This window comes from Halichoeres trimaculatus, unplaced genomic scaffold (assembly GCF_033239565.1).
Source record: "Halichoeres trimaculatus isolate MK-OKI-2021-1 unplaced genomic scaffold, fHalTri1.1 fHalTri1_scaffold_2, whole genome shotgun sequence".
In the NCBI taxonomy this organism is placed as follows: Eukaryota; Metazoa; Chordata; class Actinopteri; order Labriformes; family Labridae; genus Halichoeres; species Halichoeres trimaculatus.
In genome coordinates this window covers 4,575,522-4,587,817 of record NW_027437180.1, presented here as the reverse complement: position 1 = coordinate 4,587,817, position 12,296 = coordinate 4,575,522, and the positions used below count along the sequence as shown (strand labels likewise).

The 12,296-nt window shown below is 42.4% G+C and overlaps 3 protein-coding genes across 3 annotated transcripts; 2 read left to right on the top strand and 1 right to left on the bottom strand.

Moving 5' to 3' along the window:
- Positions 1–283: 283 nt before the first annotated feature.
- Positions 284–674, bottom strand: LOC141806383 (histone H2A). Its single transcript, XM_074691882.1, has one exon. It carries the CDS (start codon positions 666–668, stop codon positions 285–287), a length of 384 nt encoding a protein of 127 aa, XP_074547983.1. The 5' UTR covers positions 669–674; the 3' UTR covers position 284.
- A 337-nt stretch (positions 675–1,011) lies between these two features.
- LOC141784259 (histone H3) lies at positions 1,012–1,561 on the top strand. Its single transcript, XM_074662036.1, has one exon. It carries the CDS (start codon positions 1,012–1,014, stop codon positions 1,420–1,422), a length of 411 nt encoding a protein of 136 aa, XP_074518137.1. The 3' UTR covers positions 1,423–1,561.
- A 4,374-nt stretch (positions 1,562–5,935) lies between these two features.
- On the top strand, positions 5,936–11,522 carry coa1 (cytochrome C oxidase assembly factor 1). The gene is made up of 5 exons (XM_074691455.1): positions 5,936–6,036; positions 6,789–6,904; positions 7,865–8,016; positions 10,554–10,630; positions 11,085–11,522. Exons 2-5 carry the CDS (start codon positions 6,799–6,801, stop codon positions 11,206–11,208), a joined length of 459 nt encoding a protein of 152 aa, XP_074547556.1. The 5' UTR covers positions 5,936–6,036; positions 6,789–6,798; the 3' UTR covers positions 11,209–11,522.
- The last annotated feature ends 774 nt before the right edge of the window (positions 11,523–12,296 follow it).

Sequence of the window (12,296 nt, the reverse complement as noted above, 5' to 3'; positions counted from 1 at the left end):
CAATACCCTTTGAGAAACCCCCTTTGTACATTCGTAGCCTACTACCGTTATTGAAACGTGTCATTAGGCCTAAAATAAGAATTTGCATGTTCGATCACTAAGGAAAGGGCTGTGGTGTAAGAAAACTATTCATTTAAACTCACGCGCACATTAAGGGTGTAGACAGCACTTTTCATTTTCGATGTGGTCCGAATTCACGCGGCAATGGAAGAATATCTGCTCTATAGTGGTGGTGGGTGGCTCTTAAAAGAGCCTTTGTGTTGTTAGCAGTCAGATATGAGACTTTACTTCTTGGCGGCCTTCTCGGTCTTCTTGGGCAGCAGGACAGCCTGGATGTTGGGCAGCACGCCGCCCTGAGCGATGGTCACTCCGCCCAGCAGCTTGTTGAGCTCCTCGTCGTTGCGCACAGCCAGCTGCAGGTGACGGGGGATGATACGGGTCTTCTTGTTGTCACGAGCGGCGTTTCCAGCCAACTCCAGGATCTCAGCGGTCAGGTACTCCAGCACAGCCGCCAGGTAGACGGGGGCACCGGCTCCAACACGCTGAGCATAGTTTCCTTTCCGCAGCAGCCTGTGGACACGACCCACGGGGAACTGGAGCCCGGCACGGGATGAACGGGTCTTGGCCTTAGCTCTGGCTTTGCCGCCGGTTTTGCCTCTTCCGCTCATGGTCAGTCTTTCGTGAGTCTGGAGTCGAAGAAAATGTGGTCTACCCGACCTGAAGCCCTCTTAATATACACTCAGGCTGCGCGCGTTTTTCTGACAACCAACCAGTAAAGAGGCCTCCAGCAGAGCAGCGATGGGCGGCCACTAACCAACCCCGCTTCAACACATTTGAGGCGGGGGCTCTGTCCCCCTCCTCTGCGGGGCTGAGCTCCAGGAGCGGCCTCTCACCAATCAGCAGCCGGAGCTCTCAAGCAGCGTCACCGTTTCACAGCCGCTCCTCCGCTTTAAGAGCAGCAAGGCTCCCCTCTGGTCCACATATTTCTCATAGTCAGAGACAGTAGAAAGAATGGCAAGAACCAAGCAGACCGCTCGTAAATCCACCGGAGGTAAAGCCCCCAGGAAGCAGCTGGCCACCAAGGCTGCCCGGAAGAGCGCCCCGGCCACCGGCGGCGTCAAGAAGCCTCACCGTTACAGGCCCGGGACCGTGGCTCTCCGGGAGATCCGCCGCTACCAGAAATCCACCGAGCTGCTCATCCGCAAGCTGCCCTTCCAGCGCCTGGTCCGAGAAATCGCTCAGGACTTCAAGACCGACCTGCGCTTCCAGAGCTCTGCTGTCATGGCTCTGCAGGAGGCCAGCGAGGCTTACCTGGTGGGGCTGTTCGAGGACACCAACCTGTGCGCCATCCACGCCAAGAGAGTCACCATCATGCCCAAAGACATCCAGCTGGCCCGCCGCATCCGTGGAGAGAGAGCTTAGACTGTCTGCAGCTCAATAACAACACAAAGGCTCTTTTAAGAGCCACCACACCAACAAAAGAGCTGACATTCATTCACTGTTCCACACATTTTTAGTTATATTTACGTGGTTTACGCTCTGAAGAGACAGGGACGTACTCTGAACGGATTCGGAGGATGGGTACCAACTTCCCAACAGATTCTCCAAGGCTCTTTTAAGAGCCGCCCACTGGTTCTGCATAAGGAAATAACCCGACCACTTCTGACTTTTAGTAACACGGGCCACAATATCCTTAATATTCTATACAGGAGTTCTGAAGACTGTCAGCCTGACAAGCTAAGTTATTATTTTAGGGGTGACAAAGTCAATTAGGGATTAAAAACTATTATAGATTGGTTTGATCACCTAGTCACTTGCTGAAATCTATCTGTAGCCTAATGATTGCAAAGTGAAGCTATGATGCCTCGAATTCCTCCTAACATCTAGTGTTCAGGGCCCATTAGACAACACGTTCAGACATTAAATAAACGGGACCATTGGTCCTAACGTTTTGTTATGAAAGGCCCGTTTGCTGCAGTGTTAGCCCCATGCACATCTGCAAATAATCAGCCAGTAAATTAATTACATCATGAAAGGGACGCAGATTACTTCATAACCAAGGGGAAGCTCCTGAAAAACCCTATCAAATAAAGTTGAAGTGCTGTATGCCTACCACCAGGGGCAGATCTAGTATTCTAGGAGATCAGGGGCTTGGCCCCAAGGGTGCAAAGGCCAATTTACCTTTTCTGTCTTTTTTGCCGCCATGCACACATAGTTGATTTTTCCCCCTTCCCATACCACCAATTCAAAGGTGACTAAAGAACACTGAAAAATTCAAACCCTATAATGTTGAAGATGCCCTACCACCAGCCTTTTTGAAGTCCCTGTCTTATGTCATGAACATATGCCTGACGTCTACTGAAAAAAAGAAAATAAAACAAAAGAGTTATTCAGACCCATCATAAACTAAAGTTATGAAGTAATGTACAATAAAATGCATCTTATCTCCACACTGTGATACCTGCGATCCTGGCTGGCACCTCTGCTGTCCTACACTGATCTGCTCTTCAATCCTTATCTCCATCCCTTTTCATCTGCTGTCTCTCCTCTTCTCTGTGTGACTGATTTCTATTTCTGTTCATTTTTCTCCTCACTGTCTCTTCACTCCATTTCACTGCTTCCTCCCCTTTGTCTTCCTCACTCTTTAAATACATTTCAGAGCTGTCCTCGTGTCTTGTCATGCCTCCTCTTCTGCTTTTGAATGTTTATGGTCATCTCCTGTCTTTTCCCCTTCATTAACTCATGAGCTAAAATTCTAAAATAACTATTTACAAATAAAATTTATGAAAAATACAGATATATTTTGTTTCCTCTTTTCTCTCTCCTGCCCTATGTTTTTTATTCCAACTGCTACCCTCCTCTCTCACCCCTTCAATCTATTTTTGTTTTTTACTTTTTTTTTTAGGTGGAAACATAAGGCTGTGCTGGGGTGGCTTCAACTGAGCAAATCTGTTGATGATGTTGTCGGGAGTAATAGCATGCATGTGATCCTTTTCAATGGACATGATGGCTAGGTCATTTAGCCTGTCTTGGCCCATGGTCCTCCTCAACCATGTGTGAAGTGGTCACAAGGTGCTGAAGAAGGGTTCACAACTGCAGCTACTTACTGGAATTGTCAGGACCACTTGCAGGACTGCCTTCAGACTGGGAAACATGTCTTCATCAAGTAGTTTGAACACACTGGTTGTGTCAGGGACTTCCTCTTCCTCCATCCTTAATTATTTTTTTGCCACAAATAGTTCTTCTGGCTTCAGCTGAATCTTATAATGCAAGGCAAGGCCTTTGAGAGCATCTTCAGAGAGAAAGGTTGACTTGTTTGGGTCACAGGCTTGAATGCCTAACATAAGCTCCTCTCCAACATCTGAAAACTGATGGATGAGCTCCTGTATCATCCGGTCCAGGCAAGGAAAGAAAAGCTGACGTCTGAAATCATCAGAGGTGGTAGGACTGGAGTTTACCCACAGGCTGATCCAATCTTTTTTGTTTCTGCCTGGGACCAACAGCAAGCTGGATGTGATTTTCCTCACATATGGTCATGGCCTTCATAAACACATCCTCAGCTCCAGCATCTGTGCAGAGATCTGTCAGGACTTGATCAGTTGCCATCTTATATTAAGCCACTCTTCCCAGGTCCAAATTCTCCCCCTGCAGGTACCAGTGAAGCCCATCAGTTATGCCAAGGAGTTTGGCAAATATCACTAGCAGGTAGATGGTCTATGGCCAGCAGAGCTTTGCCAGGATCCCTTAGCCCATGGCTGTCTTCATTTTGCAGAGACATGCCAGAATGGCAGGAAGGTTGTCCAAGACAGCATTGACAGACCTCACCTTACAAGCTCATCTTGTTGTGGAGAGCTGCACAAGTTTAGATGGTTTTAATTCCAGTTGGTTTTGGATTTCTATGAACTTGTTGTGATTTGACAAGAGCTGAAAAACAGATGTTTTCTGGCAGATCGAAGAATGCGGTAGCTTCAGGTATAGCCTTGCATGTGTGGCACAGGACAAGGTTAAGCTCATGTGCATAACAGTGCACATACACAGTTTCAGGGTGTCGTTCTCTGAAGCGGGCCTAAATACCTCTCACTGTTCCACTCATCACTGCTGCTCCATTATAAGTTTGTGCAACACACGAGGTCACTCAGACTGTGAGACTGTAGCACTGCCTTCATTGACAAAACCCAATCCCATCATTTAGAAAAAACAACTGAAGATAGCTTCAACTTACTATTAACAATTAAAGTAAGTAAATCTAATCTTGTAATGTATTTCTCAAATTAAAAACATCAATTATTTCATGACAATTTTTATATTGAATGGGTCTAGATCGGTCTAGACCTGTACTCTTAGGCTCGCCAGTCAAAGCGAAGGAGCTCATATTGAACCACATTTTCACCTCTGTTTTTGGTCTTCAGTACATTATACAATAAACAGATTTTGAGATACTACTTGGAGGTGTTGTGAGCGACTTTTAGCCGGGCTTTGCTGTGACATTCGCCAAATCACCTCTATGTCACTGCAGCCTCGTACTCTGTGCTCGTACTACGACGACACCAGCTGCTTTAAAAAAACGCTCAGTCAAACAATGAATCAAAGCTTCACAAACCTGGAACATCAGTCTGTCTAAATTTTTAGAAACATAGCTAAATATTAAGTATCTGGACATTTATTTATATAAATTATAGATAACATTCAAAATTTAGACCTTACATTAAATATTTAGATAAAATATTCATCAATTTTTATTTAAAATTTGACAAATTTATATCACAAATATTTTTCTATATCTGCAGAAAAGTGATGTTTTAGAGCTAAATGTGGTGAAATGTTGTTATTACTTGTAGTGTGTGCAACTTTACAATAGCACATAGCTGCCCTGTTGGTTATGACTGCCTGTTGCAGCAGCTCTTTTTTTGTCTGTTTTCATGTAGTTTTTTTAACATTATTTTTATTTTGTATTTTTTTTTTCATCTTTGTATTTGGAGTGGGTCATTACTTTGTATGGCTCATTTGTCGATGGATAAGCTAGCCGGGCTAACCCAGCAACAGAGGGAATACCCGACGGCAGAGTAGCATCATGCTATTTACAGACATGGTTCATGGAGCTGATACCAGACATCAAACACCACATTTCTGTGACCCCTGAATTCCCCCTCGGGGATAAAAAAAAAAAAAAAAATATTCTATTCTATGTATGCATGCATGGCTCTCTCTCTCTCTCTCTCTCTCTCTCTCTCTCTCTCTCTCTCTCTCTCTCTCTTTGTGTTTGGTACATTTTCTTTCTTTCAAAAAAAAATACAACAAATTTGGGAGAAGATTATCTCTTTTTATGAATACAACAAAAACGACACAAAGACAGAATTATGTTAGAATAGAACTTTACTTTTCATTGCAACAAGTGCAACTAAGTTTCAAACAGTATAGTACAGAGTGTTAGAGCCAAATTTGTTACGGTTCTGATATTTTCTATGAAAAGTTTTTTTTTTTTTTTTTTTTTTTTTTTAAGTTTAAAAGTGAATATTATGGACTTCAGAGAGTTTTGTAGAAGTGAGCAGGTACCCATGAGATGATTATCTCTTCTATTTGGCTATCTGTGTTTCTTTTGCATCACTTATCTTCTGTCTTATGGCCCTTTTAACATTACTTTTCTTGTAATATTAAAGTTGTAATTCTGAGTTATTCTTGCAGGTAGAGGTTATAGATGAAACCTGAGCTCCACCTGCAATCAAGAACAACAACGAAAAAAGAACAGTATTATATGTTGTAAAGAAACAGTGCGTGAGACACGTTTGCTGAAATCTAGATCAGAAGGACTGGAAAAATGTTGGTGTACCGCAGATTTTGCTCTTTTTCATCAATGGCATACTACATTTCAACTCAAACATTGCATTGCTTCGGTTTGGGGAAGAACAGTAACACTCCAGTCCACCAGATGGCGACAATGTGCTCTGAATGTTTCAAACCACTAACCAAAAGGGAGTAAGAGCCGGAAGCAGTGTGAATGAGACGAATGAAAGCTGAAGGGGGCTAAGGAGACTAAAGGTAACCAACTGTTTCTGCTGCATTATTAGTTTGTGTCTGAATCGTTGTTTTCTTCCTAGCAAACTATCGTTATATTGTTATAGATAGACTGAACAAACAGCCTGCTTCGACGCCCACGTTTCGCTGCTGTGTTTACATCATGCTGGGCTGCTGCAGCTCAGTGTTTACCATCAATACATTATATATTATTCTCTGTTCCGTTGGTTTCCAAACCCGCTGTCTGGGCTCCAGTTAGATGACAGACGGATAATGGGGAGGAATATGTTTGAGGAAACTAAAGAGCAAATGGAAAAATCATTGTTATGCAGCTTAAATGACGTCAGTTACGTACAACCTACAGCACAGCCGCGTCACCTGTCATTGAGACAGGTGTGAATGTATTTAGAGCCTCTTAGTAAAGATTTTTTTTTTTAACAAGGTGAGTATGGAAATGAAAAAGCCTGTGCAATTTGAACAAGTTAAAGACACTTTAGTTCAAGATTAATGCAATTTTCAATCAAACCCATGAACAAAATATTTGGCTCACAGCAGTGAATTGACATGCCTCCCTGGTTTTGTCTTAAAGACTAAGTTTACATTATTATATTCTCCTCTAAATCATTTTTTTTACACTGTCTGTGTTTTATTTCTCACTAAGACCAAGGCTCTATCCATTAGTCCTTACATAACAACATAGTATTCTGTGTATAAAGAGCCACCAAAGTCACATTTGTTAATTTTTATTTTCATTTTTTTCCTTTGAAAATTGACAGGACAGTCTGCATGGCTGTAAAGATGAGGGTGCCTACAAGCCAACTGCAGCAGCTCACTGTCTTCACCACCCTGCTGACCGGTGGCGGGATCGGCACCATGTACTATCTGCAGCAGAGTGAGTTACAGTAGAGCTGTGCGTGCACAGACTGAGCTGTCAAAATGATTCAACCTACATCTTGTACTGATGTTCATTTTCAGCTGAGATACATTTCATCCTAGATCTTCTCTGGTTTAATTGAAGTCACACAGGCTGCACTTTTAACTAGCAAAGAATTAACTGATTTCATGATTTCATTGCAATAAAACATTTGTAGAGTTTCAGTGGACACTTACAAACCATCAAGGATGCTCGCTTCAAATAAAAAGTTGATATCAAGTCCCTCTTTTGACCAGAGGATGCAGAGTCCATGACTTCCAAAATGAGTTTCCTGCTTCCTCTGCATCCATTTTAAATGAGGTAGAGTCTACAGAGAAGTCTTGGTGTTTTTGGATCATGGCTGTCGAAATTGATGGGATGATAACACGTTAATGTAATTGTCTCTCAATTGCACTTAGTGATTTGACCCGCGATTAACACACACGCATTCTGTGTATGACCTTTGGGCCGCCCAACTTTATAGCGGTCTATGGATAATAAAATTCATGAATTCTGAGAAACATAATTCTAAAAGACTCCATCTGCCAACACGGTCTTCCACTCAGTCTGTCTTGGTGGTCTTTTTGAACCATGTCATGTTCATCACTCTAAAGTTATCCTACTCCACAGACAGGTGGTTCTCTATTTTTGTTTGTTTGTTTGCTTCTAGCATCTGTTATCTCTTTCCATACTTATGTTTTAATCATGTTGATGGCAATGATTTTAAAAGAGCAGATGCTCTCTGTTAAATAGTCATATTTAGGTTTGAACACTTGTGGGATATATACTGTCTTGCTCTACTTTCAGTGAAATGTTGATTTTTAAAAAATAATATTCAAACTCAATATTTTGTATCATAGCATCAGTTGATCATTTATGTGTAACTTTTTTGTTTTTCTTCTCTGTTTTTTTTTTACCTCTTGGTCTCCTGTGTATCAGAGAGATTCAGTGAGTCTGATTATCATCGACTGGCTTTACAAAAGCTGGAAGATTGCCCCATTGCAATGGAGAGCCTCGGAGCTCCGCCTTTAAAAGTCTACAACATCCACCTGACGGACAGACACAACCGAGTAGATGTGCACACGTCACAGGTAACCTACTCATAACCTCAGATGCATATTTCATTCTGTAGTTCTAGTCACCTTTCAACAGACAACTTTCTCCCGAGTATCTGAGGTTGATCAAAACAGGAAACCAAGTTTTAGTCTCTGCCTAACTATGGGTTCACACCAAAAGAGGCAAAAGCGGCAAGCACGCCCGAGAAAGCGGACAGCGGCCAAAGCGGCTAAATATTTCAGCCGCCTTGGCCGCTCATCATGTGACTGACGTCAGAGTAAAATTGCGCATGTCATTTAAAGGAGCTGCACAGCGGACTTCTTCACAGCGGCAGCTGCTTGCTGTTGTTCAACTTCAGTTTAAAGCATGAACATAAAGTAAAATCACCACCTGATCAGTCACAAGCGAATTGACAGGCAGGAAGCAATTTACAAAGGAGATAATATTGATTTCTCCACCACATCAAACTTTAACTGCTTTGAAATACACTTAAATTCTGTGAAGGTAAGGAGCGTCCATTTGCGCATTTGCACAGTGTGTGTGTGTTCTTTAATCCTAAAGAAAAATACTCAGGAGCCGGACTCAATTTTAATCTTTTATTCAAAAAATTATACCTCTGCGCAGCCCGTGCATATTCCCCGTTCCAAAATAAATCACAACCAAAATAAAACAATAATCTCAATGTTCATAAACCCAAAATCATGAATTAGTTCCCAACTAACGAAAAAATACAAGCTGTCATTCTTCACACTATTTTAAATAATCCTTTAATCCTGTTTTTTCCGGTCCTCTTAAGTCTGTAACACAAAACGACATTGATCCACAAGAAACAAAGATAAATACTCAAAGAAGAAAAAAGGTAGCCCAAAACAGAAAAGTGAAAACCAGGTTACCGGTGTCCGTACAGATCCCAGGGCACAGTCCGGTACGAAGCCATCCACGGAACGATCCAGAAGGATCCAGCGGGAGACTGTTTGGTAATAAAAGTAACCTGCACCCCCGGGGTAAACCTCAGATCGTTGCTGAAAAAAGTTAGTCTGGAGCCCTGGTGTCATCTCATTCAGATGAAGCAAGAAAATATTGCATGCTAGGCTAGGCTACGTCTTTGCCGCCATCTACACTTCACTTAGCTATTTTCGGTTATTACTGCACAACTCACCAGAACAATCTACCACCTCCGCTACACATTTTTTTTGTTGTTGGTCACGGTAGCTAAAGAGGCGGACTTTAAAAAGAATAGGATGACCCGGAACACAGTTTATGAGCTTTTCTGTATCCAAGACGGAATTAGGAACCAAAGTTACATGCGTTGTTCCTTAGGCTCACTCGGTTGAAGGACATCTCTACTCTGATTGGTTGCCGCCGTTTGCTGCTGAACTGCGTCATAGCTAATTACCATAAAGTTGACCGAGGCTCAACTTCTCATCTGGTGCCCCTTTTGCCGCTTTAGATGCTTTAGACGCTTTAGACGCTTTAGACGCTTTAGCCGCTCAGGACGTTTTGGCCGCTCAGGACGCTGGGCTCTCATTGAAAATGAATGAACTTCCCACGTGCTTGCCTCTTTTGGTGTAAACACACAGTAATGAGCTTTAATGTAGCTTCTAAATATGCTGCAGTGAAACTTGCAAACAAAGTTACAGTCTCTTTTTCCAAGCACTAGCACAAACAAAGGAGGAGAGGTCTCAAGTAAGCATAGACAGACTTCTTCACTGTAAGCAGAAGAAGGAACAATGATGGAAACGCAGAACACATGCCTGCATGTGACAAACACATTCACCTACCAAACATAAATACTTCAACAGATATATAATAATCATTGTCAAACAAACAAAAAACCCTGTGAATAACAAAGCTACAAGAGTGTTGCAGAGTCACAAATGACTCTGTAGTGTTCACAGAGTGTTGATCACCACAGTAAAGAGTCCACACAGAGATATGAACAAGGGTTTTAAGTCCGTAAACTTTAACCCCAGCTGTTACAAAAACCCTGCCTCAGCTGCCAGAGGTTTGCACACAGAGAACACAACACGTGATCAGGTGTTTTTGTGTAACAAGATCCCCTTGTTAGATGGTGACTTTGGATCAGTATGTCTGTGCTCCTCCAGAGGCAGCTTTTATTGGTTATCACTTGGAGACTCATCTGGTGGGTACATAGAAATCTCCCAGGAAAAAAAAAGAAAGAAAAAAAAAAAGAAATCTCCCAGATAAAAGTCTCTCTGTTTTTAAAAGCTTTTGTAATGACCACACAGCATTTCAGCTGTAAGTCCCCTTAGTTTAACCAAAACATCAAAATAGTTCCTCAGTAACAAACAGCTTCCCTGCAGCACTGTGATCCACTTCCAAAAAAACAGTTTAAAGCAACTGGAAATTGTGATGCTGTAAGGGTGGTGACAATAAGTCCACTCAAAATTCATTTAACAGTTCAACATCCAAAACATGCACACATTCACAGAGTCAAAAGATCAAGAAAAGAAGGATTCAAATACTTGTGTGACTTAACTAATTCAGCACCACCCCAGACTCCTCTGCTGCTGGTCTGCAAAGTTCTCAGTGTGTCAATGTTGTATTGCAGATAAAGATTCCTGTGAGTGGCTCAAAAGATGGAGGTTACCTGTTCACATCTTCAGTCAGAGATCCAGATACCTTAAGGTGAGCACTTTCTGGTCAACTAACACCTTAACACAAGCAAAAGCAGTGTTTTCTTTCTTTTTTTCATTTAAATAACACTTGTGAAAAAAAAGTACAGATGTTGGTGATTAAATTTGAGCTTTTTTGAGTCCTCCTCAGATCTTTAAAAAGTCTCGTTTCCTCCAGTTAGAGGTCTTTAATTTCCGCATGGCTCTTTGATTTACACCAGAGGACTTTATCAAATCTGCACTGTCGAAGGAGTGCTTTGTTTTTTTCTTTTTTTTGTGGATTTCCTCATCCGCTGTGTATCTGTGTAGAGTTAGAAGTATGAGTTGATGAAGTATGAATAGAATGTAGATTACAATCTGTTATTTAAAAGGAGCACTGCATCAAAGATTCACAAGCTCACTCTGACTGTTAGAAGAGTTTGGTATATTTTTTATTAAAAGTTAACCTGTGTTCGTCCTTCCTACAGGTGGAATCTAAAGATGGCAGTTCTGAGGCTGCGCGAAGGACAGACCATCGATCTGATGAGTCCCCCACCAGCTGCGCAAACTACAGGAGACACACCGGGGCTGGACACAGAACATTGGAACTGACTATATCTGGAGATGAGTGCAAGGGTGACTTCCTTCCTTTGCGTCAGGAGCTGTTTGGTTCAGTGAACTTAAAAATATCCAGGGGTGTGTACCAGAGAGAAATCGACTGAAATTGACTCCTGAACTATCAAGGGACACCAGGTTCATGGAGCTTTGACAGCATAATGGACTTACGCTGATAAAACTGTGCCTATCAAATTATATTTTGATTTAAGTTAAAGTACTTTGTTCAATTAATCTAGTGGTGGCAGATATCAATGAGCTGTTTGCCACCTCAAACAATAAAATACGAGTTTTATGAAGTACGAGTTGTTGATGAAGAAACATGAAACTTTGAGTATTTATTTCTGTGTGTGAATTAACTGGTATGAAATCACAACGGGTCAGGTTTTTCAAGGCATGTTTTTCAGTCAGTTTTAGTCCACCTTTAAGTGAGATTGTAGAAAGAGAATTATTCTGACCCAATTGGCGGCTGTATTACAGGAAAATAAAAGCCAGTGAATCATTTTGATAGGAATTTTTAAACTTTGCTCTTAATAAAATGCAGGGACTGGACTCTGGAGTCCTCATCAACAAAGTCCACAGCCCCATGTAGAAATAGAAATAGAAATAGAAAATACTTTATTTATCCCCAAGGGGAAATTCAGGAGTCACAGCAGCAATCAAGAAAACAAAAGTAAGAAAGTGTATAGAAAGTGCAAAAAGATCCACAAGAAAATAGATGACCACAGCCCGTCCACCACTCCCCAGCCCAGCCAGTCTCCACCTCCACAGGGTCCAGGACTGAGCCTCCCCAGCAGTCTGTTCAGTCTCTGTCTCCTGAATCCTGTCTGCTCACAGCAGGTGAAGCTCCTCCAATGTGGCGCCGGCGTCCGATGTCAGCTCCGTCAGCCACGTCCGTGAACAGCACGATGCCAGTCTGCCCTCCGGCAGCCCCTCTGCTGCTGGGCCAGCACGGCTAGCTCGTCCATCCTATTGGAGATAGATCCCATGTTCCCAACAACGATGGATGGAAGGACAGGTCCACGTCGTCACCTCCCAGCTCACACCTGAGAACCAGCACGTCGTCCTTACCTCCTCCTCCTCAC

Coding starts and splice junctions, on each gene's coding strand:
- LOC141806383 (XM_074691882.1), bottom strand. CDS start 668: ATGAGCGGAAGAGGCAAAACCGGCGGCAAAGCCAGAGCTAAGGCCAAG.
- LOC141784259 (XM_074662036.1), top strand. CDS start 1,012: ATGGCAAGAACCAAGCAGACCGCTCGTAAATCCACCGGAGGTAAAGCC.
- coa1 (XM_074691455.1), top strand. CDS start 6,799: ATGGCTGTAAAGATGAGGGTGCCTACAAGCCAACTGCAGCAGCTCACT. Junction 8,017..10,553: donor TAGATGTGCACACGTCACAG/GTAACCTACTCA, acceptor GTTGTATTGCAG/ATAAAGATTCCTGTGAGTGG. Junction 10,631..11,084: donor AGAGATCCAGATACCTTAAG/GTGAGCACTTTC, acceptor TCCTTCCTACAG/GTGGAATCTAAAGATGGCAG.